This window comes from Manis javanica, chromosome 15, assembly GCF_040802235.1.
Source record: "Manis javanica isolate MJ-LG chromosome 15, MJ_LKY, whole genome shotgun sequence".
NCBI lineage: Eukaryota > Metazoa > Chordata > Mammalia > Pholidota > Manidae > Manis > Manis javanica.
Window position 1 is genome coordinate 83,905,637 of NC_133170.1, and position 27,840 is coordinate 83,933,476.

General features: G+C 41.3%; 2 protein-coding genes and 1 pseudogene across 4 annotated transcripts in view; 1 reads left to right on the forward strand and 2 right to left on the reverse strand.

Moving 5' to 3' along the window:
- The window catches only part of SLC5A1 (solute carrier family 5 member 1), a 71,885-nt gene that overhangs the window by 41,822 nt on the left and 2,223 nt on the right, over positions 1-27,840 (forward strand). Inside the window, exons 12-15 of one of the 3 annotated variants that reach the window (XR_005054529.2) lie at positions 1,818-1,986; positions 4,922-5,137; positions 7,531-7,636; positions 25,510-25,654. Coding sequence is in view for 2 of the 3 variants with exons in the window: in XM_017656044.3 (XP_017511533.1) it covers positions 1,818-1,986; positions 4,922-5,137; positions 7,531-7,636; positions 10,031-10,248 (709 nt within the window). In the remaining variant the exon portion in view is untranslated. Of the gene's footprint in view, positions 1-1,817; positions 1,987-4,921; positions 5,138-7,530; positions 7,637-10,030; positions 12,173-25,509; positions 27,465-27,840 lie in introns of those variants that run through there. The other 2 variants (XM_017656045.3, XM_017656044.3) reach the window with 2 other exon arrangements.
- On the reverse strand, positions 5,992-6,428 carry LOC108394472 (eukaryotic translation initiation factor 1 pseudogene; annotated as a pseudogene).
- LOC108394471 (solute carrier family 5 member 4) overlaps positions 16,501-27,840 on the reverse strand; it is a 45,180-nt gene continuing 33,840 nt past the window's right edge. The window contains exons 14-15 of the mRNA XM_017656046.3: positions 25,795-25,894; positions 16,501-23,531 (exon numbers count right to left, since the gene is read on the reverse strand). Of these exons, the coding sequence (XP_017511535.3) occupies positions 23,317-23,531; positions 25,795-25,894 (315 nt within the window). The 3' untranslated portion in view covers positions 16,501-23,316. The remainder of the gene's footprint in view (positions 23,532-25,794; positions 25,895-27,840) is intronic.

The window sequence follows — 27,840 nt, forward strand, 5'->3', positions numbered from 1 at the left end:
GACAGCCTAGACAGTGGCAGAGTCAGGACTGGAAGCCACGGACAACTAGGTCCTTGTCCAAGGCCCTGTGTACTGCCCATGCTGTCTTGGCCCTCCACACTGCAGCTCTCCATGCTGGCCATTTTTGAGGCCCAGATATCTCCAATGCCTTGACCCATTTTTACTGCAGCATTTTCAGGACCATTATAAGGGTCAAGAGATTATTTTGCTTGAGAATATGCTTTGTAAAGTCTAAAACACCCTGCTGTGTACACACTTGTTATTGTCAAAAGGGCTAGTGGACACAACAGGATACCAAAAGGAATTAGCATTGATTCACGGGTCAGGGGCACTCATAATCTTGACCGTCATGGAGCAGATGCTCCAGATAGAAGACTAGCAGGAACTCTGCTATGTCTCTCCATGGGGCTACGTTAGGGCAACCGCCTCAGCGCAGGTGGAGTAAGGTCCTGTGATGTCAGCCAAGGGAAACTTTCTCATTGAGCACAGGAAGGGTCTGGGTTGCTACCTCACAGGTCTGTCAACAAGATTGGGGCAAAGGAAGGGATGGGAAAACGATAGTCCCCTCTAAGTTGATGAGACGCTTGTACCGAGGGGAAGTCTGGCCAGGCCAGAGTCTGCAACTGTGCTTCACAGGAAACAGCCCTGCTGCCTGGCCTGACTTTTCCTTAGAAAGTTATTAGTTTTTTTCTGTTATTTATAAGGCTCAAGATACAACATGGGAAGAGGACCATTTTGTTGCTTTGTTCAGGGTGGGTCCCTAGTGGACCTTGGCTGAACCTGCTAGGTTAGGGCTCACGTCTTTGTGCATCCTGTGACTGCTGCACTGGGGCCTGACCCTGCCTTAGATAAATTTGCAATTACATGAAACAATCCCGAACTTCTGTGGGGACTGTAAGAGCCTTCAAGGGCTCAGAGAAGGGAAAGGTGAGCGTGGCTTGCAGTGGTTGGGGGAGGTCCCTCAGGGAGGGAGGTTCTGCTGAGTCCAAAATGGTGGTGAGATTTGGGTAAGTGAGGGACAGTGGGAAGGGCGTTCCAGAGGGAGAAATACGTGAGTGAAAATGCTGTTTTGTGAAGGTTCAAGATTCTTTGGCCTTAAATTCATGTAAGTGAGGTAAGGGGAGCACAGCCCTCTTTCTAATTAAATCAGAAGCACGAGTAATGAGACTTGTAAGGGAACCCTCCAGTCTTTTCAGGAGTCGAAGTGAAACTCAAGAAAAGGAGACCTGGAAGTAGCTGGTAGTGTCGCTTTCTATGTAGCTGTCCCCATACAAGCTCGTCCTGGCTTGTGCTTTTCACTACTGTGAAGGAGAAGGAGGGGAGTCGATGACAGCTGTGATCTTTGCTGTGCGCAGGTGTCTCCCTGTAGCTCATCCTTATTCCGACCATTTCCAGTTTACAGATGGAGAAATCAAGACTCAGAGAGGGCAAGCAAGGTGTCCTATGTTACACAAAGAGAATAAGAATTTGAATCCAGATCTGTCTGGCTCCAGAGTTCATACCTTTTTCCTATACTCCACTGCCTCTCAAAATAGGGTTCTTTTATGGTAGCGACTGGTATAGGTTACTGTTGAGAGTCAAATGCACTTCATTTACTTATAGGTATGGATGACTTTCCCCAAAGGGCAGAATACAGAAGAAAAAAGCCTCAACCTCAAGAATGAATTTGGTCATTATATTTTCCTTGCTCTGGTCATTATATATACATATATGTACATTTATATTTGCTGGTTAGATACAAATTTGATACGCAGTGATATATATTAACTCATGTAGAGTCATTTATTGATGCTGTGTTGTGGGGGCTCTGATTTCAGGGTGTTCATCCTGGCGCTGATTGGTGTCAGCATCGCCTGGGTACCCATTGTGCAGACGGCGCAAAGTGGGCAGCTCTTCGATTACATCCAGTCCATCACCAGTTACCTGGGACCGCCCATTGCAGCGGTCTTTCTGCTTGCTATTTTCTGCAAGAGAGTCAATGAGCAGGTAGGTATCATTCACACATGTCCAGAAAAGCCATTCCGGAACCAGAATCCCCACCTGGATTTGCATATTGTGTGTAGGAGGGATTCCATCGCCCTGAGGTCTTCAGCAGGAAGGATGTGCTGCCGAGGTTTTGTATGGGAAAGCCTTCAGGGACTCCCCCCTCCTCCTTGCTGCAGGTTCCAAGTGAATTCTCAACTAATGGTTCTACAGTGAGCTTGGCTTTCCAGTCGGCACTTTTCAGGGCCTAGTGAAAGATGAAGTCCTGGTGCTCAACCAGCTTATGTGCAAAACAATGTAAGGTAGATAAGAATTGAGGGGCAAAATGGCACAAAACATAGGAGAGACTCCCAGAAAGGTGGCATCACCATGAGCTGAAACTGAGAGGAAAGAGAGAGCATTCGACGCAGAGAGAACAGCGCTGCCCAGAACACGGAGACAGAAGTGGGAGGATAGGGGTGGGGTGGGGGACTCGAAAGGAGCCTCTCCCGGCTAGAGAGGGCATCTGTGTGGGTGGGCATCAGAAGGCACAGCTGGAAAGGCGGGGCAGCATTGGATTAGGAATGGCCCGCTTGAAAGCCAGGCTAAGGGTTCGGGTCATCAGTGGGGCCCCATTGCAGGTTTTGTAGCCCCACGAAAGGGTGCCTTTTGATGCCTTCTGACTGGGGTGTCGCTCAGCTGTCTCTGTATCCGACTACCTACATGCCAGCAAGGGTTGGGCAGGAGAGGGGATGCTGGCTATGTAACTTATTGTCTGAAACAATATAAATGATGCTATATTTTTGGCTGGAGACAACTCCTTTCTCCCATAGAAACAAGAGAAACAAATATATACCAGGGAAATTCCTCACTGGAGTGACCCAGATTTGAGATGCATGAATTACCACCTGTGTCTCTCATCATTCGACATTTGCTATTAGGAATATAATCCACGTTTGCTGGTGACAGGAAACACCCTCGAGAGATCAGCATTAAACTTGCAAGTGATCTCGACAGATTAGAGAAATAGGCGCAGTGTTAGGATATGTTTCAGTAGGCGTTGGCAGAAGCTGGTTCCCTGGGAGATTTCTAGACATACAAGGCAGGCGAGGCAAGTGTGTCTGAAGCCCAGCTGGGTACTGCTGTGGCCACAAGCAGACTCATTCAGCAGGGGACCAAACCTTTAAAAATAGAAGGCTGAGGATTGGGACCCAACGTAGTGGTTCTCAAATTGGGGGGAGGGGGGATTTTGCTCTTCCCCACGGGACATTTGGAAAAGCCTGGGAACATGTTTGGTTGTTATGATTTCAGTCATGCTACTGGTATTTGGTGGCTGGATGCCGGGGATGCCGCTAAATATTCTCCAATGCCCACGAGAGCACCCAACCCTGACAGTGAATTATTCGCCCCCCGGGGCACAGTGCTGAGGGTGAAAGACCTTGGCTCAGAGTCTCTGGACAGCAGCACGTAGAGACTGCAGAGTCTGAGACTGCTGAGGGGTGACGCCAAGACTTGAAAATGTCAAAGGTTTCCAGAATTTTTCAAGAACCTCTTGAGAATAAAGACCAAAGGTATAGGAAGAGGTGAATTGTCAAAAGAGAAGGAAAGCTTCATCAATGTTCTCACCTACGTGAAAGTCAAGAAATTATTTTTTGACTGCACAAGCGCATGGGGGATGAATGGGGAACATCTCATTTTTATCCCTTATTCATTTATTCATGTAGCAGACACTTCCAGAAGCCAGACACAGGGCTTGGCATTAACAACACGAACGGAATGAATCCTGGTTCCTTCCCTGGGCCAGCTCCCAGGTCGGAGGGGGAGACAGAGAAGTGAGTGACTGGTTGCACAGCAGTGGGGTCCAGTGCTAGCATGGAGATGTGTCCACAGCGCTGTGACCTCAAGGAGGACACACCCACCCAGTTCTGTCCTGGGAGGAGGAGAGGGGGCATTTAATCTAGAACAAAGTTACCAGCAAGGAAAAAGCCTGTGCTCTCCCAGGTAGAGAATATGACCCGTGCAAACACCTGGGACATGTGACACATTTAAAGAATAGCTGGTAATTTCGTGCACCTGGAATATAAAGTACAAGGGGACCCATGGCCAGCAAAGGGGCTCTTCAGATCATCACTTGCCATGGAGGCTCGTTCTGTCTGCCTTCTGTAAGCACACTCGGCTTCATCCCTCATCCTCCTGAATCGTGCGTCTGGACTCAGAGGTTCTCTAGCTGAGGACTGACTCAAAAAGAAGAAAGAATGACAGAAGGAAGGAGTAAGGAAAGAAAGAAGGGGTTTTAAAGACGCTGGAAAATTATCCCCCAGTATTTCCAGTCTTAAAGGCTTTCCATATTCCTAATATGCAAACCCAAAATTTAATGTATTAATATAGTATAATTTTATGTTCTCAAATTAAAACCAGTGACTCTGTACCTATGAAAGGGTCTGAATAAGGAAGTGTTATTTATATTTTGATGGAAAAGTTCCTTTGTCCTCCAACCCCAAAGACCCAATTTCTTTGTCCATGTCCTCAAGGAATACAAATTACTTCACAAGTAAGTACTTTATGTCTGAATATGCCCAAACCTGGAGGCTGAAGATGATAGTGGCTGCAAGCAGAGAGATTTCAAATTGTTTTTAAAGTTAAAGGGAATTTTTGGTATTAAGCCTTTGGGTTGACTTTCTACCTACCAGTTATTAGACAGTATACCCCATTATCTTATGAATCCTTATTTTATGATCCAGGCAAAATCATGTATCACGTGAAACATGATAAACACACCCACTGGAGATCTGACATAACACTCCTAGCCATATGCTGACCTGTGTTCTAGCTTCAGATCATGGCCTAGAGTTATCATTTCTCTCACCTTTATTCTTTTGCTTTTATCCGCCACAGGTACGCCCCCCTGTTTTGTGTTCTGAGTTAGTTAATCAAGTTTTTTTTTTTTTTTTTTCCACAGGGAGCCTTTTGGGCACTGATCATAGGATTTCTGATTGGGATTTCCCGTATGCTGACTGAATTTTCCTATGGAACTGGGACCTGCATGAAGCCCAGCGACTGTCCCACAATCATCTGTGGTGTGCACTACCTGTACTTTGCCATCATCCTCTTTGTCATTTCTATCATCATCACCTTGGTCGTCTCCCTCCTCACCAAGCCCATTCCCGATGTACATGTGAGTGCCCATGCCAGGCCCGTCCTTCCCTTGTTCCCTGTTGGTGCTGATACACTCACCTTGGTTTCCCGTTGCTCAGTTAGACCTCTCACACTCACGTGACTAAGATGGGCCACACTTGCCATTGGTTTCATGTAGAAGGATGCAGGACAGGGAACACATGTGCCAGCAGGGCTGTATCAAGCACGTGTCTTCAGCGCACTTCACAGAAGTCCACATTCAAATGCAGGAGCTATTCTCTGGATCCTTTTCCCCAAGGGACAGCTCAGGGGCAAGGGAATGAGATCTCATGGGCGGGCACGGGAGCTACCCTGGCTTAGGTGCTCATGTCCCAAATGGGAACTGGTAACAGTACGGTGCCATAGCCTCCAAGGGTCCCAGTGAGGGACATATTTAGTTCTAAAAATCACCACACTCAAGGAAATCTGAAATATGATATATCCCTTATTTTTTTTTCCACATGAGCCTCCAAACAGTTACCCATATAACTCAAGAAATTTCAAGCTATATCAAAGTCCAATTGATTCAAGACTTCAAAAAATGGCACGTGCTCTTCTTTAGCTCTGGGCTGTACCCTTGGTTAAGGGCTTCTCACAGCCCCCCCAATGCAGATGAAGATTACAAATTATGGGGCATTTCTGTGGGGCTCTTTTTCATTTATTGCACTACAGCTTATAGTTGCCAGAGTCCAAGTTAAAAGCAGACTCCAAATGGTTGCATTATACAAGCTGTGAGGTTTTTAAACTTAGGTGACAAGGGACAGAAGGGAAATTATTCTCAGTGCAAGGAAATCCTCACTTACACTTCATTAAGCCAAAAGCACTTGAAACCCTTGAACCTCCAGCTGGTCACGCTCAGCCCATCGTGTCTACCAGGAACTGGCGTTTGTTCTTGTGCTGGTCCCCCTGTAGCTGAATTACTTCTCCATTTTCTGGATGTTCAATTACAGCACCATTGCAGGCACATTTCTTCTTAAATGCTTTCACTAGTTTCTTTTTATCATAATCATCAGCGATCCCTTGGACAGTAGTGAGGGTCTTCCTGCCATTTCTCTGTTGAAATCTTGCATGGATATAATGCTTAGTGCCAGCAGGAAGCAAATCATAACCCTTACTTGCATCAGCAAAAGGGTCCAAAGAGTGTAGGCTCTGGATAGTGGACATACGATTCCTTTTCCTTGGTGGAAACGGCCTGAGGAAGGTGGTAGGAGAAGGCGGGCTGGGGGCATGGAGTGTCAGGAAGTGAGGGGGCTAAATGGGGAGACTGCTGAGTCCTTGGCAGCGGCTCAATGACTGGGGCCTGATTATGGGTCGTTTTACCATAAACAGTATAGTCTGATAGACCAGTACAGCTAAAGTTTTACCTTTTTCAGGTTTCCAAGCAATAGAGATAGAGAATTAACCTAAGGTCCTATTTGTCCATAGAGAAAAAGAAAGGGTTTAAGGGTTTTGTTAACACTTTACTCATGCATACACAACTGTAGGGGCTTACAGAATCCCTAAGAGACCTTCAACCTCACTGCCAAATTTTCACGCCATGACCAACCTTACCGTCAAACAAAGACTGCTTCTATAGCAGCAGAACCACCATCGTGTTCATTGGCCGAACCTGTCATGGGCTTAGTTTGTGTTATATTAAATGCTTCCTGATGTCTCAGTCTTATAAAATATTGCAACCCAAACATATCCAGCTCCTTGCTTCCTTTGAAGTAGAGAAAGCAAGGTAGTCACCAAAGAGGGCATGGTGGGGATAGATACTGCATTGATTTTCAGATTTCTCCAAGTTTCTGGTTTCTTGTCAACAGAAACTGTCTCCAGCTCTTCTCTACTCTAATATGGCTTCCGATTCTACAGATTCTCTCCTAACAATGTGACAAACACATAGTCAAAAACCTGGTTTAGACAAATGGGTATCTAATCTTGTTTCCCAGCACCAGTGCTATAAGGAACAAATTCATTTATCATATGGTATGAGTTCATTCACTTAATAAACATTTCTATATTCAAGGCAGTCTCTGAGCCTCTGAACATGCATACATCATTAAGGCTGATATGTGCATGTATATGGTTTACATCTAAGTTCCTAACCTATTTAGAGATAATGCTGTGGTTGCAATTGTTACCTGTATTGGTACTGAGAGGCCCTGGTCCCTTTTTTGTTAGAATCGAGTTTAATTTAGCAAACCCTGGCTGAATGAATGCCTTCTAGGGGAGCCTCGGAGCCTCCAGCGCTCTCCTCTCCAGTCTCCTTGAGCAATACCTGGACATCCACTGACACCTTTTAGGAAGTGATGCACCGTTTCCTTTCCTGATGCACATTTTTTTGTTCCCCCAACTTCTTGGCCTAAGACACAATTTGCAACTTTCTGCTAACCTGTTCTGCTTTATCCACAGCTCTACCGCCTATGTTGGAGCCTGCGCAACAGCAAAGAGGAGCGCATTGACCTGGATGCAGGAGAGGAGGACATCCCAGAAGCCCCAGAGGAGACTTTTGAAATAGGTAATTTATGATTCAGAGCATATGGCCAAGCCCTGAAAAGTTAATCCTCCAACAGCAAGATTGCTTTACTGATGCCTTCACTAAGTGCCATCATCAAAGCTCAGACCTCTCTTCTAGAGGGGTGTGGAGGGGTCGGGGATGGATGAGGTGAATAAATGAGTTCTGGGAAGTTCACTGTGAGGCCTGGTTAAGGGGAGGAGGGGGATGACAAGTCATCCCAGCTCCCTTAATGCTTGTAGTTCACAGGGCTCAGCAAGTCTGCATGAGCTGTTTGCCACCCTGACTTGATTTGGGGCATGGCCAGGGATGAGGGAAGAGGCAAAGCCCCTCTGATAGCCTGTGAGTGGAAAGCAGGTGCAACCAGAGCTATGGCCAGCTCTGCCGACATCAGGGGAACGGGCTGGGGGCCCTTGGGGTCTTGTGTCTTTCTGACTTACCACTCAGATTTAGAAAACAAAATTTCTCTGAAAGTGCAGTAAGATAGTGCTTAGTCAATGCCCAGAGACTTGTCCTGATCATAGAGAAATGCTTTCCTCAACTTCTGTATCGGACCTTTTCCTCGCTATGTGGGAGGGGTGCACACATGGAGGATGGTTGTGAGATCTATGGCATCTTGTGTGGGAGCACATGATCATACATGCTTTATCTGGTGTTGGGCTGGAGGTCTTCTCACCCCATCTGAAGGGGAGCCCAGATGCGGCAGAACCAGTTCTGAATCTGACCGTCAGATTGGTACTAAGAAGAGTTTTTTTAACCGAGTTGGTCCAGGAAGGAGTGAATGGCATGTGAGCATCTATCAGGGTTGCCCTAGAGGCGGCTTCCACACTGGCTAGAGAATTGGCTTAGTGACTTCAGAGGTTCACGGCAGCACTTGAATCCTATTGTTTCTTAGTGAACCCATGGTGAAATCAAACCAAAGACCCTTACCTATTAAGGTACAATAAACTGAGATCTCTTGAGGGATTTTATAGACAATAGGCATCCCTCTCACCATTCTCGGAGGAACAGCCGAAGGAGGAAGGCTTGCGGCTGCACATCACCCCATATCCTCACCATTACCACCATTGTTATCGTGATGGATGATGATACGACCGTTACATACTTTAATAATGAATACCTTACTTTTGTCTAGTGATTCATTCGAGTGCCACATCATAATTTTAAGGCAGGTAATGCAAGTATAATTCTCCCAATTTTACAGATGTGGAAAATGAGATACAGAGACTCTTTCAAGGTCGCCCAACTTTTTATTGACCCAGATAACCATGCTTTTCTCACTTGGACTGGTCTGTGAGCCCAACCTTTTGTTAGTCTTTCCCCATTCTCCTAATTTAGTAGAGTGGACCAAAGTGGAAGGGGACTAGGAGGCTTGTTACTCTTTCTTATGTGTGTGAGAGAAAAGAGAGAGAACATGGAAGGCGACTACACTTCTTGGCTCCTACCCCACACTGGGCACTCTCATGAAACCTCATAATGAAGGAAGTGTTATTGACCCAATTTCATATATACTTGATGATAAGAGAGGTGAATTAAGCCATGAAGCTGGGTTTTGGCTCCAGTTCTGACATATATGTGCTTGATCACTAAGGTTCTTTCCAGTTCTAAAGATCTGTGACTCTTAAGAATGTTAAGAGGAGCGCAGTGATCCCTGACCATGGTGCTGAAAACAGGTCAGCTTGACTTCCTATCCAGTGAGTCATAGACGTAGAATTCTGACCCAGGTCTGTCTACTTCCAATGCCACAGCCATGCTCAGAGGAGAGAATCAGTTCCCTTGGTGGCATCCACCTTGAGTGGCAGGGCCAGTTGGATGGTTTGATTCATCAGTATTGATGTACAGCTACAGATCTTAAGCCCTGGAAGTACTGATCATTGCTGCTCTGTGTCAGGAACTATTTAGACCAATTCTTCCTACATGGCTGGATCTGCTGTGAAACCCTGGAATTTCCAGGTGTAGTCAATGCACTCCTACGTTATGTTAGTCTCTTTGCTTTCAAATTCTGTGACAAACAGATATGAGTTTATGTGTTTCAGAGGTAGTGTTTCTATATATTTCATATGTCACAGTTCTCCTGCCTGTTGGTAACATTTCCCTGTTTGATTCTGACTGTCCTAAATCAAAATGTGTTTGCATTGGGCCTCAAGGTAAAAATTGCATAGAGGTAAAAATTAGTCTAGTTGATCATATGGATGTAGAATCCATCCAGGCACATCACCTCGTCATTAATTAAGTTCGCTCAAGCATTTTATACCATTTTCCTTCCTGCAGACAAGAAAATCGGCAACTGCCCGCAGCGTGGCAGATGCCCCATGGTGCGGCATCTCTCTGGAGAGCTGCTCTGGGGTCTCATGCTTCACTATCGAATAATCTTTTTATGTCGTTCCCCTGACATAGAAGTTCCTGAGGGGAAAAAGGGATGTTGCAGGCGGGCCTACGACCTGTTTTGTGGCCTGGACCAGCAGAAGGGCCCCAAGATGACAAAGGAAGAGGAGGAAGCCATGAAGCTGAAGATGACAGACACCTCTGAGAGGCCTCTGTGGCGGACGGTGGCGAACATCAACGGCATGATCCTGCTGGCCGTGGCTGTCTTCTGCCACGCGTATTTTGCCTGAGACTTGCCTTCTGCTGCAGGCTGTGCTCGCAAAGGCTGGACTACTTACTCTGTCTCCCTTTAGACCCACACTGTGGTGTTGAAGGGAAACCGGCCCATTGTAAATTTTGCCCAATTGATAAGCATATACATGTGTAATTACAGGATAGCAGGAGGAAATCATTAATTTTATTAACTTATATATTTGAGGCCAGTGATATAGTCAGCTGTACACATCAGACCCTCAGAAGGACAGTCCACCTCAGTCATGTCCAGGAAAAAGCAGATTAAGAAACAGAAGCCCTGCGATGTCTGACGCAAGTTTGTTTCAGGTAGATTCAGCATGTCAGCATTGTTTGTGATCCTTGAATGTTATTTTAAGGGTTGAGGTCTCCCTGGTTTCTGCCACTTTCCCTGTATGACCTCCCCTTCATCTTTTTTTTAAAAGAAAAAAATTTCCTCTCATCATATTCCTGGGAAGCTTTTCCTGGCACAAGAAAAATCAATCTGAAAAACCGATGAACGCACTGACGTTGAAGATGGGAGCTGGCTGGGGTCTCTGTCCTGAGTGTTTGGTCTTTGAAGGACAGGCCTGGTGAATGGCAGCGCTTTACTCCAAAGGAGGGTCTCAGGCGCCAGCCTCAAGCCAGTGGGGCAAACAGATAATCTTGAGTTAAGGGGATTTGCTGATCTTAAAAACGTCCATTGTGAATTCCTCATGTTTGAGACTTTACTCATTTTTGGGATTTGCTCTGCTTGGAATGTCTTAGCTGCTCAGCAGTGTTTGGGGACCAAATGATTATGGGCATTTATTATAAACACTTGCTTTGTTTTTATGCAAGTCGGCCCCTGGTCAACCTTTTCTTGTGGCTGCACAAAGTATGGGCTCTGGCGACTGTCATAAATTGGAATGCGCTTTCCAGAGGCCACTCCTCCTCATGGTGTGGATGTTGCCAGACAAGCTTCAAAGCTGACTCTCTGTCACAGGATAGAGCAAACGTGCCTCTTGGGGACAGCTGTCATCTCAAAGCAGCCACACTGTCCTGAACCGCTGACACAGTAAGCCCGAGATTCTCCTCCCCGAGTTCACATGACCACAGCTCTTCTTTAATTCTTAGGTGTCTAGATTGGTGACCATCCACTGACCAAGCCTAGGGTAGGTGGTCTCTGTTTTGAATGGTAGCTCCCAACACTTCTAGCTGACAGGAGAGTGTTTCTTGAAGACCCTGTTCCTAGTGAGAAATTTTTAAAAATCAAAATTAAGTTGAATTAATTATTCAGTTCTTTTAGTTCCGCCTGTGAAATCTCAATCATGTTGTAATAGAATCCCACTGAAGTTAAGAAAAAGTCACAATGCTAGTATTGACTGATTTCAGGCTATCTTAGAAAAGAGCTGGGTTCTGAGGGACTGTGTAGCTGAGAGCAGTTCCTGGGTGTAAAAAAATAGTTCAACAGGCAAAGGAATGGTTTGTTCTTGTGGAAGGAAGGAAACTGTCTGTCACGCCTTCAGATGGCCTGTAAGCTCAGTGGGGAAGGAGGGAAAGTGGAGACTGTCACATGGCCAGCACCGCTCTGTGTGCTTGGTTTCGTGTGGATATTGTGGTATGGTTGAGTTTTGAGAAGATACAGGGAGAGGACTGAGAGCTGGTGGAGGGAGTGACACAGAGTATCTGGATCGTCCGGGGTTCTGTTTCTGGCATTGCCAATGACTTACTGTGTATGTTGTAGTAAATTATTTTGTCTCAACTATTTTTCTCTTTGAAAAATGGGGACCTTGGTGCTTATAGCATCTATCTACCTCCTCTGGGTGTGACCAGGTCACTTTGAAAAGGGGATCAGAGATACATACATGGAAGACACCGTACAGATACTGTATTAAGCTGCATTGAATCCCATGAATTAAAATGTGTTACTTTGATAAAAATAAAAACATTGAAAAACTGTAACATCTGGATTTCCTGTTCTCTAGAGATCCTAGACAGATTCTGGCCATGTCTGTGGTGAGCTTTGGTTGGCACAAGATATTGATTAGGAAACAGGAGCCAAGACAGTTGAGAATAGAATCTAGCAACTTGAACAAAATGTAACAAGGTTTGGAGATGATTTCAACTCAAAACCTCTAGTAGATATGAGGTGAATAACTTTACCTTCAATGCATAATGTCCTCTTAGAACGGACAGCCACTTGGGTAATCAGCGGCCAGTAAGTGATAAATTATACTTGAATATTTTCAGAAGTGCAGGGAAGAGCTGTTCTTCTCCTTAAATGGAAGATAGGTGTTGGGGGTGGAGTGACTGCTTATTGACGCTCAGTTTGGAAATTCATGCCCCATCCGGCAAATGGCTTCTTTAAATAAAGATAACTGTTTTAAAAGCAATCTGTCAAAATGAAAATACAGGCCTCTGCTGCAGAGTGAAATTGGTCCTGGGACCTTCAACCTGCTTACTTCTGTGTGCAGTCAGGTATTGGTGCTCACTTAGAGAAATTTCTACCTTTGGAGCTCACTGGAGCCTACTCTTTTCCTGGTGCTGAAATCACCATCTCCTAAAAGATGCTTTATCCTGCTTTGTCAAAGCAAACCTTGGGAGATATGCATGTGCATGCTTTGTTGGAGGAGAGAGGTTTCTTCTCACATTCCTCCCATGCAACCCCAAGAAAACTCCTAACTTTCAAATTGGGTTTCAGTGAATGAAGTTTCAGTGAGGTATCATTTCCTTGATGGGCTGGTAGGATGGAATTGGAGGTGTGGGTCAGGGTACTGGGACCAGCATTGTTTGAGAGGCTCTGGAGGACTCAGGTGAATGTTCTTCATCCCAGAGCTCCACACTGCATCCCTGACCCCAGCCAGTCTTTGCAGTTTTAAGAGCCGTTCCAAGATCAGGCGATTTGATACAATTCCTCCCATGCTTGGAAAGCTGGTAACACATGCCCAGCTGATAAAAGGACCTTCTTTACGTGCACGTGCCGACAGCACATACGCACATGCATTTCAGAATCAGACAAAGGGCTTAGGGGAGTGGTTCTCAAACCATACCTTGTACCAGAATCCCCTGGAGAGCTTGTTAAAATACAGATTATTGGGGCCACTCCCAGAGTTTTCTGATGCAGTAAGTCTGGAGTTGGGCCTGGGAATTTGCTTTTCTAACAAGCGTCCAGTTGATTTGGTTGCTGCTGGTCTGAGAGCACACTTTGAAAACAATTACTTAATTTCCAAAGAGGCTTCATTTCATCACCAAGGCAGGCAGAACTGGAGGAACTTCTTTCCTAAGCTCTATTTTGAGATTTTTAGTGATGTTCCAGGACCAAAAGGCTTTTCTGAAACCAAAGTTGTGTAGGTATAACTGAGGCCATACAATGCCAAGGTGCTGAAAGTCCCACCTCACTGATGCCTTCAGGGGCTATCTGCTTAATTCTGACCTGTCTCTTCCAGATGTCAAGGCTTGACAGGTTACCAACTTGACTTTATTTTATATTTTGTACTCATCATGTACTATAAATATACTGGCCCTCAAAGTCAGTCTCAGGTGAAATTTTTGCAGATGGGGGTGTGAGGGGAGAAAGCACTGACTTAGTGGACATCTTGTATCGGCAAGGCCCTTTGGGCAATATCAAATGACCTCACCTGTTGTGGGAACGTTGGGGTTTCCATGGCCAGGATGCTCACCTGAACTTTAACTACTTGGTGATGTAACTGGCCTGCTGCTAGGCCACTGCTTCCACACCTGTAGGCAATCAGCTATTATTGACTGAGTCACTATATAAAGAGCTCCGCCCAGTGCTCTGGGCAGAAGCAGAGACAAGGAGGGTTGCAGACTTGCAGACTGTTGGATGCAGATGTAATTCTACTGCTCGCCTATCACTGGGAGAGAACAAGCCAGGTAATAAACCCTTTCACCCCAAGAACGTTCTGTTGTCATTCCTCAGTCTCCCTGAATCCATAGTGAACTTGCCTGGGGCTGAAACCCACTGGCTAGACACTTGTCTTTACAAAAGTTTGATGAAGTGTGCATAACATTTGGAGGAAACCGAGATTCAGGCACTACCCCAAGACAAAGACTTGGTAGTCATGGCCTAGGGGCCGACAGCCCCCCTTCCCTGCCACAGTTTCCCAGGGAAGCCTTCCAGCAGTGACACGATGTAGCTCCTTCAATTCCAAAGTTCCTGGCCTGGGGCAGGGTGTGGACAAATGAGGAGACCAATATCTATTGAGCACGTACTTATTTATATTAATAAAACTTTGTAACACTTGAATCTGTGAGTTAAGCACTTCTATATCTATTTTTGCATAAGCAATGAAGGTTCAGGGAAGTTGACTGCTTTGCTCAGGTGGGTCTGTTTCTAGAGCTTGTACTTCTATTTTTGGTTTCAGTGGGTATCTTCTCATAACCAAATAGTCATAGAAATCTTTTCTGTCTAAGCAGTTCCTATTTACCTTTCCATGAGGGCTCTGCCAAGACTGCCAGAGCATGGAAAATGATGCTTTTTAATGCACCCCCAGCATGAGAGAAGATGGTCCTTGAATGGGCCTGCATTCCCATCTCACATTCAAAGGCCCGACTGTTAAAGTAAACACCAGATATTTCAGATTGGCAAAAATGTGATTCGGAATGCTGGTGCTTTGTTTGTATTTTGATACATAATTTGTTTGTATTTGATACATAGTATAGGAGTCAAAGTGCCTGAATCCGAGGAGCAGCAGGTGCTTTCCCATTGATTGTTGAAAACCCCTGTGATCCAGCCCACCCAAAGGCCCTCATCCATTCCCCTTCCCTCACCCACATGCTCTCTATATTCAGCCATAATTCTATTTTCTTTTGCTGCATGACATCCATTTCAGATCAATTTTCCACAGGAACTTGGGACTTGTAAATCCACAAGATGCATAATTAACTGAGTGTTATGGGCTAAATGATGTCCTACTCAACCCCCCAAATTTATTGAAGTCTGACCCCCCAGACCTCAGAATGTGACGGTATTTGGAAGTAGGGTTTTTAAGGAGGTGATTAAGTTAAAATGATAATGTTAGGGTAGGCCCTAATCCAATATGACTAGTGTCCTTATAAGACGGGACCAGAACACACAGGGAAGACCCTGTGACGACACGCGAACATGGCCGCCCCAAGCCAAGGAAAGAGGCCTTAGAAACCAGTCCTGCTGACATTTTGATCTTGGCCTTCTGGCCTCCAGAATTGTAAGAATATAAATTTCTGCTTGTTTAATCCCCCCGGCCTGCAGAACTTTGTTAGGGGGCCCTAGCAAATGAACACAATCTATTAGGAGCTGGATCCACTCTGTGTGCTCTTAGATTCTATTTCTCTATTTGATATTAACTCACTACAGGGCGGATTATATTAATTACTTTTTCTTATTTTCTTTGTACGTGATGCTCTGGCTTTTGGGGGCCCTAGACTTGGGAGAAACTGCCCCTCCCAGTGCTAGCCCTTTCTTAGAGATAGCAAAGGGCTTGTCTAGGAGCACATCTCTCATATACAAACCAGCCAGTCCCTTATTTACAGCCCCGGGCACCCCTTATTCAACACTCACACACCAAGCCAATATTTCCCCTACCCTCAATCATCCCAGGGCCAGGGTCAGGCAACTAGAGACCACGTCAATAGCCCCGAATCACCAGAATTATTCAAACTGCCCACTGAGCTGTTTACCATGCCCTACCTTCCCTTTCCTGCAGAAACCCCAGCAAAGTGTGAGGCCTCGGCCTTCCCCTCGCTCCTTTCTGCCTCCTGAGCAGCACTGGTGCCTCCTGCTGGGGCCTTACGTGGCATGTGCTGACCCCCCTTCTGGGACCTGTGACTATAATAAACTTCCTTTCAAGCCTGGTTCTCGGCTCTTGTGGCCACACCCAACATCCACATTCCTAGAACAGACCCCATTCACTCCTCAAGGCCTATGGACGCCATTAGACAGCATCTTAATCAGGAATTGCATTATTGTTTCCTTAAAAGACCAGCCCTCTCCTCAAGCCTTTCTTCCGGCCCCTTCACCCTCACCTCCTCGTCTTCTCTCTGCCTCTGTTCTTCACCCCTTCTGACCCGCCCGGATCCTGCCAGCTGGAGCCACAGAGAGCGCGCCTGCGGTCTCACAAAGCCGGGGCGATTCAACGTGGCTGCAGCGACAGGAAGGTTCAAGGGGCAGCGCAGCTTGTCACCGACAGAGGAAGAGTTAGGGTTGGGCCGCTGGGGGATTCGGGGAAAGGGTAGGATTTAGGAAAAATTAGATAAGGCCATGTTTTGTTAGGTTCAGAGTAAAGCAGAGAGTGTCTATAAGGGGATTAACATCATGGTTTAAGAAGTAGACCCAGGGTTCCTGTTATTTGGGGAATTCAAAGTTAAGATAAATATGGAATGTTGTGTATGAAAACCCCTTATTTGAAGGGGTTTACCTGGGTTGGAAATTGAGGCTGATTTTCTGTCACTGAGTCATGTGACTCAAGAGCCTTCAGGCATGAGTGAGATATTTTCTGGCTGAAATGATTTCAAATAGCTAAGTTTCTCAGTCTATGATTTTAGGGAACAAGTTTTCAGCACCACGTCCTTGATGTGAGTTAACACGAGCTGTCTTTACGGGCCCACACTCCTTGTCTCTTATTCTCACGTGCCAGTTCTGACCACTCCAGGGCCAGAGTCCAGACTCCAGGGTTCTAATTATTCAGCACTACACTGTACTGTCTACCCAAAGATATTGTAAAGGAAAATTTAACTAGTTTGAGGTGGAATACCTGGATGATGGACTAATAGCAGAATGGACAGAACTGAACTTAGTGAATGGAAATAGGGAGCCCAGAAGTTATAAAAAATATTCCAGGAAGAGGTAAAGTGATGGAAACTGGGAACAAAACTCAAAACCCAACATCCATCTTTCTGGAGCTCCAGAAAGAGAGCAGGCAGAACAGGAGCAGAGGAGGTGACACAGAATAGGAGCAGTTGAGAGCCAGATTATTATTCAAGGGATTTCTGGAGATCAACAAGAAAAAGGCAGGTGGGAACCATTAGGAGAAAAGTGGACCAAGGATATAAAAAGGCTTCCAAGAGAAGTGAATCAGGAGGGCATCATGTAAATGGTGACAACAGCAAAACTGTGGAGTGGCCAAAGACGTCACCCCTGAGAGAAATATTGAAAAATGAGCAGAAACTGTCAGAAACAATTTTGTGAGAACTCCGGGAAACAGTTAAAAATTTATAGCAACCAAATAAGTACTCAATCAAGGAGAAGTCGTGACAAAATGGTGACTCTCATCAAAATAGTGACTGTCAGCCCATCCTTTGCATGGTGGCAATCTTTGAGCAGCAGCAGTCATAAAGTTTCAGCAATCTTCAAGGGGGAGCAGTCTGTGTTCCCAATGCAGAATCATTTCCCTGCTTTCAGAGGGGGCATAACAGACTTCATTCACAAGTTACTGTGTGTATGCCTGTTCTGACCTGTCTGGAGACTACCTGAAGGACTGACACAAGATGCTCTTCTTTGTTTCACCCAGCTCTGAAATCAGACTGGAAAAGCTTGAAAACTGCAGCCAATCTAATAAACCATAGACACCCAAAAAAAGATGACAGTAAAATATATATGTATATATATAATAGACTGCCTAAGGCAAATCTGGGGAAAGTGTCTTTGGGAAATTAGTACATCTAAAAGCAATCATATATATTGGGGAATTTAGTAAGCCATGTGCATGACCAGGACAAGACACAGGTTCAGAAAAGACCTGAGAAGATGCAAAAAATTCTCAACAAGAAACTAGCAAACTGAATTCAATAGCACATAAAAGGATCATATTCATGACCAAGTGGGATTTATCCCTGGAATGTAAGGATCATTCAACACACACAAACTAATAAATGTGATACATCACATTAATAGAATGAAAAAAAAATCATATAATCATCTCAATATATTCAGAAAAAGCATTTAACAAAATCCAGCATCTTTTTACCATAAAATCTCTCAATAAGTTAAGTATAAAGGGCCAAATATGACAAGTCCACAGCTAACGTCATACTCAAACTGTGGAAGTTTGAAGGCTTTTCCTCTAAAATAGGGGACAAAACAAGTGTTCCCACTCTTATCACTTTCATTGATCATAGTACTGAACATTCCAGCCAGAGTGTTTAGATAAAAAAAAGAAATAAAAGTCATCCAAATTGGAAGGGAAGAAGTAAATATATCTGTTTGCTGATGAGTGATTTCATATATAGAAAATCCAAACAACTCCACCAAAAAACTGTTGATCTAACAAACAAATTCAGTTAAGTTTAAGGATACAAAATCAAGATAGTCAGTTGTATTTGTACACTAGCAATGAACTATCTGAAGAAGAAATAAAGAAAGCAATACCATTTACAATAACATCAAAAACAATATACTTAGGAATAAATTTAACCAAGTAAGTGAAAGATCTATACATCAAAAACTGTAGGGCACTGATGAAAGAAATTGAAGAGGACACAGATAAGTGGAAAGATATCCCATGTTCATGGATCAGAAGAATTAATATTTTGCAAATGTCCACACTACCCAAAGCAATCTACAGATTGACTGTAATCCCTATAAAAAATCCAATGGCATTTTTCACATGAATAAACAATGCTAAAATTCATATAGAATCACAAAAGACCCTGAGTAGCCAAAGAAATTTTTGAGCAGGAAGAACAAAGCTGGAGGCATCACACTTCCTGATTTCAAGCTGTATTAGAAAGCTGTAGTAATCTGGTATAAAAATAGGCAGACCAGTGGACAGGAAAACTAAATAGAGAGCCCAGAAATAAACTCATGCATATATGATCACCTAATATTTGACAAGGGAACCAAGAATAGTCAGTGGGAAAAGAAAAGTCTATTCAAGAAGTGGTGTTGGGAGAAACTGGCTATCCACATGCAAAAAGAATCGAATTCAACCCCCATCTTATACCGCTAATGAAAAATTAACTCTGAGTGAATCAAGGACTTAAACATAAGACCTGAAACCATAAAACTCCTAGGGGAAAAGTAGCTATACACTGGTCTTGGCAATGGTTTTTTGGATGTGACACCTAAAGCACAAGCAACAAAGAAAAAAACCAAGTGGAACTACACCAAACTAAAAACCTCCGCACAAAAGAAACAAGAAAATGGAAAGGCAACATATGCAATGGGAGAAAAGATTTGCAAATCATATATCTGATAAAGGATTAACACCCAAAATATAGGGAACACATACAACTCATTAGCAAAAAAACAAATAATCCAATTAAAAAATGGTAGAAGACTTGAATAGACGTTTTTCCAAAGAGGACATACACAGGCCAAAAGGTACATGAAAAGGTGCCCAACATCACTAATCCTCAGGGAAATGCAAGTCAAAACCACAGAGAGATACTGCTCACACCTGTTAGAATGGCTAGTATTGAAAAGCCCAGAGATAACAAATGCTGATGAGGTGAGGATCCCAGTGCCCTGTTGGTGGGAATATAAATTAGTACAGCCACAATGGAAAATATATGGAGGTTCCTCAAAAAATTAAAAATAGAACTACCGTATGACCCAACAATCCCACCTCTGGGTATATAGCCAAAGGAAATGAAATCACTATCTTGAAGAGATACCCTGTCATGTTCATTGCAGCATTGTTTACAATAGCCAAGACTTGGAAACAAACCAAGTGTCCACCAATGGATGAATGGATAAAGAAAATGTGAGATATATATACATATCTACATACACAATGGGACATATTCAGCCATAAAAAAGAAGGAAATCTTGTCATTTGAGACAATATTGATGAGGCTTGAGGACATTATGCTCAGTGGAAAAAGTCAGACAGAGAAAGACAAATACTGTATGATCTCATGTATGGACCGAAAAACACTGAACTCATAGAAACAGAGAGTAGAATGATAGTTGCCAAGGGTGAGACATGAGGGAAATGTGGAGACGTTTGTCCAAGGGTACAAAGTTCTAGTTATAAGATGACTAAGTTCCAGAAATAGAATGAACAGCATGGTGACTGTAGTTAACAATACTGTGTTGTATTCTTGCTGTTGGCTATGAGAGTAGAGCTTTAATGTTCTCACCACAACAACAGCCACAGTCTGGTAATTATATGAGGCGAAGGATGTATTAACTAACTTTGTTATAAAAAACATGTTATAATGATATATGTGTGTGTCATAACATTTACACCTTAAGCTTACACAATGTCATATGTCATTTTTATCTCAAGAAAGCTGGAAAAAAAGCTTTACATTTTTATGTAGTCCAAGGTACCATTTTTTTTTTCTGTTAGGATTAGTATTTTTGTGTCCTCCCTATGAAGATATTATAGGACAAAGATATCCTTTATAATTTTTCTAGATTCCTTGTGGTTTTAGCTTTTATATTTAGGGCTGTGATTCAAATCAAATTATTTTTTGCATATAGAATGAGGCCGGGGTCAGTGTTCATTATTTCTAGACAGTAACTTGATTCATTTAAAGAAAAACTTCCATTATTAACTCAGTAAAAAAAATTTGATAAAGTTTGATACCTGTTTGTGATTTTAAAACAACCTCTTAGTAAATTAGAAATTAAAAGGAGCTTCCTTAACGTAAGAAGAAAAAAAATTTTTAATGTAAATAATTCTTTTGGTTTCCCATTAGCAATGCTCCATTTAAATCAAGGATAAATATCATGCATTAAAGTAGGAAATCTCTTGGAAAATTGTGTGAGAATAATTTCCAGATAGATTAGCAATTTTTGAAAAAGCAACAACTTTTATTGATATTGAACCTGTAAGAGAACAGGCCTATTTGTTCCCTGTTGTTGGTAGAAATGTGAATTGCTTCAACTTTTGGGGAAGTTATTAGTCAGCATCTATTAAAAAAAGAAATAAATGTTTCCACTGTTCAATTATGCCACTTTGAGGATTCTATTTTATAGAAATAAAACCATCAATGGGGAATCTCTGTATAGATGGTTATTGCAATATTATTTGTGGTGGCAAAAGATATTTAAACAACCTGAATATCCACCTAAAGGGACATTGTTAAGGAAATTCAATATATCAAATGTTATAAATCATTAGGCAAAAATTAAAATGAATTCAAGTGATCTACATTAGTTTGGTTTCATGACGTCCATCATGTACTATAACAGGAGAAAAGTACATTGCAAAATAATGTCAGATTTGATCATATTTCTAAAGAAAAAACATAACAAAATAATGACAACAAAAATTCAAAAGGATAAACCATTGAGAGTAAGTCACAAAATCTATAAACGACAAGGAAAAGATGAAATGATTTGACTAAATAAAAATGAAAGCTTCCATACAAAAGGACAACATAAAGTTAAAAGGCAGGACGACTTCAAGAAAAAATATTTGTGATTCATATGCAAATAATAATATATATAGATTATCTACAGAATATCTCTAAATGACTTAGAAAGTTGGTAAAATATATCAAGAAATTCACAGAAGGAAAAAATACAAATAGCTAATAAATATATGTAAATACATACAACCTCACCAATAAGTGGAGAAACACATTTTAAAAATGAAATTATTTTTAATTATAAAATTGACAATAACGAATTAAGATTGATAATATACTCTGTAGTTGAAGAGGTGCATAAATAAGAACTTTCATACACTGATGGTTAGAAGATAAATTGGTGAATCCTTTTTGGAATACAAATTTAAAATTTTTATCAGAATATTAAACGCTCTTACCTCTTGCCCCAGTATTTCTAGAAACAATCATTAAAGAAAACAAAGTTGGCTAATGTGCAAAAGATGAATATATAGGTTTGTCCGGTTGAGTATCACTGAAAGCAGCAAATAATTGAAACCAACATGAATGTTTCTCAGTAGAAAAATGGTAAAAGTATGGCAAATGATTTTACAGAATAGTGTGCAGCTATTAAAAAGATGGAGGATACCTATATATACTAACAGACAATGATCTCCAAGATAAATTTTATATGAAAAGCTAGTCAGAGAACAACACATAAAGTAAGATTCCTTATGTAAAAATATGTGTATGTTCCTACATATATACATGTGAATAGAAAAATTACTTTAACATAGGCTTTAAACTGTTCTCAATTATTCCTCTCAAAAGTTAGTTAGTAGAGTAGATAGGAGGGATAGTCAGTGAAGTGTATTTTATTTAATATTTTATTTAATTCTATAGACCAAAGCATTGTTTGAATTTTTATAACAATATGACAGGTGTTTCTTATGTAATTTACTAAAGCCATTTTAATTCATCGGTTTGCTTCTGGAAAGATGTGTTTTAAACCTAGCTGTAATCACACATAGAGATAATTGTTATTCAGAATGCCAGCCAGAGAAACAGGAATAAAGATAAAATATTAACATTAATTTATCTATGGGCATCATTACAATGCCCATAGATAAATTAATGCTAATATTTAAGTAGATTGTGGTAATAGTTCCACAACTGTGAATATTCTAAAATACACTGAATTGTACACTTTAAATAAAGGCATTTTCTGGTATGTGAGTTATATTTTAATAAAGTGGCTTAAAAAAATCAATGGCTTGATATGCTAACATTTAGTGGGGGATGGGTTTACTTAAGACATAAGCTAGTAATTTCAGTAAATTCATAAAATACTTACAATAGGCACTTCCAGTTCACCTCCCCTCAACTATTAGGAAATATTTCTATTTTCCAAATCTTTGAGATCCGTGAGGTGAAGCTGGGAGTTCACTGTTTTACAGACAAGGAGTTACTGTGCGAGGCAGAGTTGGGAGGGGCCTTCCTTCCAAGTGGAAACCTCTGGAAATAGCAGAAAGCAATGTGAGGTCGGGCAGTCTGCCTAGTGAGCTATGTATAGAAAAGTAACTGAGATCCAGTGCTCCTGGGTTACACGCGCGCACACAGATCAGCTCACCGGCTCTCCAAGTTATCGACTCTTTCCTGATTGACACAAAGAAACAACAAGGTCCACAGTCAGACCCTTAGTCATCTCATTCAATAAAATCACCACTGTCACCTCTCTTTTGCAACACAACAAAGTTTTCACTTTTAGAAGTGAAAAATCAATAAAATTATCCTTTGCTTAATAAATATTTTAGTGGCTCAGACAGAGTTCAGGCAAAATAGCCGTGGATGAAGATGGCCACCGTCAGGAGGACCACGGCGTTGACATCCACCACCGCCTTCTGCAGAGGCCGCTCGGAGGTGTCCGTCAGCTCCTTCCTCCGCACATCCTCCTCCTCTTTGCTCAGCTTGGGGCCCTTCCTCTGCAAACCGCAGAATAAGTCGTAAGCCTTCCCGAGACATCCCCGAGTTTTCTCGGGATTATCTGAAACAAAGAAAGATAAACAAATGATCACAAAAGGTGGGAAATAAAACTCCTCTGTCCATGTGAATGATCACCACCACTTTGAGTGTTACAAGAATCCCTGAGAAAATACAGGTAACTCTGGTTGTATAAAAAATCGAAAACGTTTCCGTGGCATAAAGTCCAATAAACACTGTAGAAACAAGTGACAGACTGGGGAAACATTGGCATCTTCTATCACAAAGGGTTGAATATCCTCAATATACAGAGAAGAGAAAACTACCAACAACCCCATGTAAACATCCTAGAGAAAAGAATAAACAGTTCAAGAAAAAAGATAGTTCTTAACTCATTCACTCAAAAAAAAAATTTAGATTAAAACTACACCAAGATACTACTCATATATCAGTATGAGTATTGACAATAACAAATTAAGATTGATAATATACTCTGTAGTTGAAGAGGTGCATAAATAAGAACTTTCATACACTGATGGTTAGAAGATAAATTCGTGAATCCTTTTTGGAATACAAATTTAAAATTTTTATCAGAATTATATATGTGGCAAAAAGTCAAAAGTTTCACAATATACTTTATTGGTGAGTCTGTGTGGAAGCAGGTACTCTCACGTGTTGTTGCTGGGGAAGCCTGGCTTAACTCCCACGGAGGGGAACTTGGCCGTGTGTAGCAAAACTGTAAATGTCTCAAAATCTATCCCAAGGTCTAATGGCAAAAACACAAAAGCCTTAAGGACAAGTCTATTTTTTGCTGCATTAGAAAATTTAAAACATACTTCTAAACTCAAATGTCTATGAAAAACCACAATGAAAGTAAGACCATACTTACAAATAAATGGTAGAGAAAGTTCTACAAATTAAAAGCTGTGAGATGCAGCAAAAGCATTACTTTGAAGGAAATGTGTAGCCTTTATTATTTATATTAGAAAAGAAGAGAGCCTGAAAATTAATCAAGTAATACTCCATTTAAGTTAGGAAAAGTAAGAACAGAATAAACCCAAATAACATAAATGGAAGGATATACAAATGAGAACAGAAAGTAATATTTAGGAATAGTAAAATAGACAAGTCGTTAGTGAGATTTATCAAAAAAAAAGAAATAAAAAAATATTAGGAATTAAAGGCAACACATAACTGCAGAGGATAGTAGAGATAGAAAAGACAGTAAGTAGATATTATGAATAACTTAATGTCAGTATATTTAAAATGTGTACTAAATGGACACAATCCTAGAAATACATAATTTTTCTAAACTCAATGAAGAAATGGAAACTCCAAATAATTCTATAGGCATTATATAAATTTAATAATTTATTTAATGCTTCTTTCTTTCTTTCTCTCTCTCTCTCTCTCTCTCTCTCTCTCTCACACATACATTCAACAGGCCCTAATGGTATTATTGGTAAAATACCAAAATTTTGATGCAGATATCATTCCAATCTTATGGAAATATTTCCATAAAATTGAAAAAAGGGGCTACATTCTATGAGAAATACTATGATTTTAATACCCAAACCAGACAAAGGCTAAGTATGAAAAATGAAAATTATAGGCCAGTCTTACTGAGGAACATTGATTAAAAAAACACCAGAGGGGTAGAAGGCATTGATCCTCCTTCAAGAATCCAAACCAAATCAAAGGAAACCATTCCTGCACAGTTAAAGGCAACATATCCTGTATGCTGAACTTTGTCGATGGTCTTAAAATATCAGGTAAAGATGGGGATGGCTGCTGGAGAAGTTTTCATCAAGGAAAAGAGATTGGGGACGGAGCTTCAAAGACTAGGCAATTTTTTTTCTTCTGGAGAGGAGGTAGAAATATTCCAGGGAGCTTGGTACATGGGGGAAAAAGTGAAGAAATCTGCCTGGCTGGAATGGAGGGTTTATTTGAAAGAATAGTGAGAAATAAGATTGGAGAAGAACTTGGTGCTAGCTGCTTAATCACAATCAAGATTGATTTGTTGACACTTAATATGTGACTAGGATTAGGAGAGACTGGAACGATTTCACGTCAGAGCTGACACACAGATCCACGGATGGATGGTGGACGGAAGGGCAGAGAGACTGACGGACAGGCAGATGAATGGGAACATTTCATATTTAACAAATCGTCTTGGTTGTTGGGAAGGTAAGATTTTAAAATTTCAGTTCGCCATGAATCTAACAGCTTTTTCAGAAACTGAATTTAGCGGCCTTTAAAGAACCAAGCATAACCAGTTCAGGAACACAGAGTTTCTATACAAAAACCAGATGTACACCAGGCGTTACCTGCATCGAGAACATCAGCCTCTTCCTCTCTTTTCTCTTCTGCATCTAAATCGATCCGTTCCTCTGTACTGTTCCGAAGAGCCCAGCAGAGGCGGTACAGCTGCCCAGGGACCGCAGGCAAATGTATTAATGATGTTTACCACAAAACAATGGTATATTTGTTTATTGTACAGTAAAAAAAAATCAAACAGCACAAAAAAGGCTTTTGCCACACTAACTCACAAAACCACACCAGAAAGTCTTTCAACGCAAAGAAGAAAGAAAAAGTCTTTTTCCATGCTAGTTCGTGAAAACACACTGAACATTTTAAATTAGTTCTGTTTTTAAATCTTCTGTAGTTATTAAGAACTTTTAAATAATATGTTTAAAACTCCTTCTGGATTTATAATTTCATAAAAGTCAAAGATTTCTCTAACTTACACTATACGCTGCCTTCACTCATTGCTCTTATCATTCAACTGTAATTAGCTACATCATTATTACTCTCAGATTATCTAGTGTTTACTTTTAAAACTTTTAAAATATCTTCTTGAGCTATTTCTGGATCCACCATGTTCAGATAGTACCGATGTGCTGTTGCTGAGTTCCACAGCAATTCATACCCCTGTGCATTCATTTCCCAGCCCGGCTCCAAACTTGCCAACGCTACCATTATTTCAAAACAGTGAAGTTTTGTAGAATTATAATTATTTTTTGTAAATATAATCAAGATTCTCATGCTTAGTCTGCATCGTGATTAGCAACTTTGAAAATAAATAGCATTTGTGCTACTATGTGACTTTTTCGTGTGTGTCATCCATCCCAGACATATGATTGGACACAACGAACAAATACCAGATCTAGATCGTTCTGATGAGCAAGCATTAGGGTTGTTAAAATTATAATCTATCGTATGCTCAAAGCCGTGCTTCATTTTAATTGGCCTCATATTTGGCCCATGACTTTCTTGTACAGATTTACTAGTATTTATAATTGGCTTTCTTATTTGTTGTTGATGTAGCAAGCATACGCTTCCTAATTATAGCCTCACAAGGTTCTTACAACATTTCTTATACTAAATCCATTTTCTTTGTTAAAACTATTTCTGGAGCTCCTTGAATTCCTGCTCTAACTTGGACCAGGTACTTTCTGGTTTTGCCAAAAAACTATCATCCTGGGATTTCTCTTGACTGCACTGTTAGATGAGGTCCACTCTGTTCATGACTTTCTCTGAAATGATTATTGACTTTGCTCAGTCCATTTTGAAAAGTAAAACTTCAGTATATATTAATGAAACATAAACATAAATTATATAAATGGTCTCAGTCCTTCAGACAAACCTTTTTCCTAAAATTTAATAATAAATTATGGCTATTTTTATTTGCATAGAAGAGTTTAACATTTACATGTATATAAACTATGATGTGTTTTCTAGTGTTTTTTCATTCAACCCTCAATATTCAGTGGAAACCTGTAGTGGAAATCTGTGATCCCTGTCTACACATAATCTATTTGCCACCTTCAAGGAAATATGCAAATAAGTATGGCTTCAAAGATTGAGTGATAAATGCAAAATAAATAAAATTATACATATTAATAATCAATTCAAGCAATATTAGTACATAAGCAATATTTAAATTTAAAAAATGACTAATAATTGCTGTTCCTCTATAGTTCCTCCTCAGAGTTAACCTCTTATTGAAAGTTTATGGTGTATATGATTTAAGATTTCTTTTTCTATGCTTACACATATGTATATTTACATGGATTTTATTTTCAAAGAGTGTATGTATTCTACAATATATTATTGTTCAAGTGTTTTTTTCCACTTAACCATATCATGGACATTTAAAAAAGCAAGTAATAAATCCCCTTGGGTTCTTGAAAAGCCACATAATATTCAATATACTATTATTGTGTACCTGCTCTACTAACAGTGGAAATTGGGGTTGTCTTCATTTTTTCTCTTAGAAACCACTTGCAAAGAAAATCTCTATACATATAATTTTCCTGCCCCTACAAGTATTGCCACATAATAAGCTTCTAGAAATGGAATTGCTGATTCAT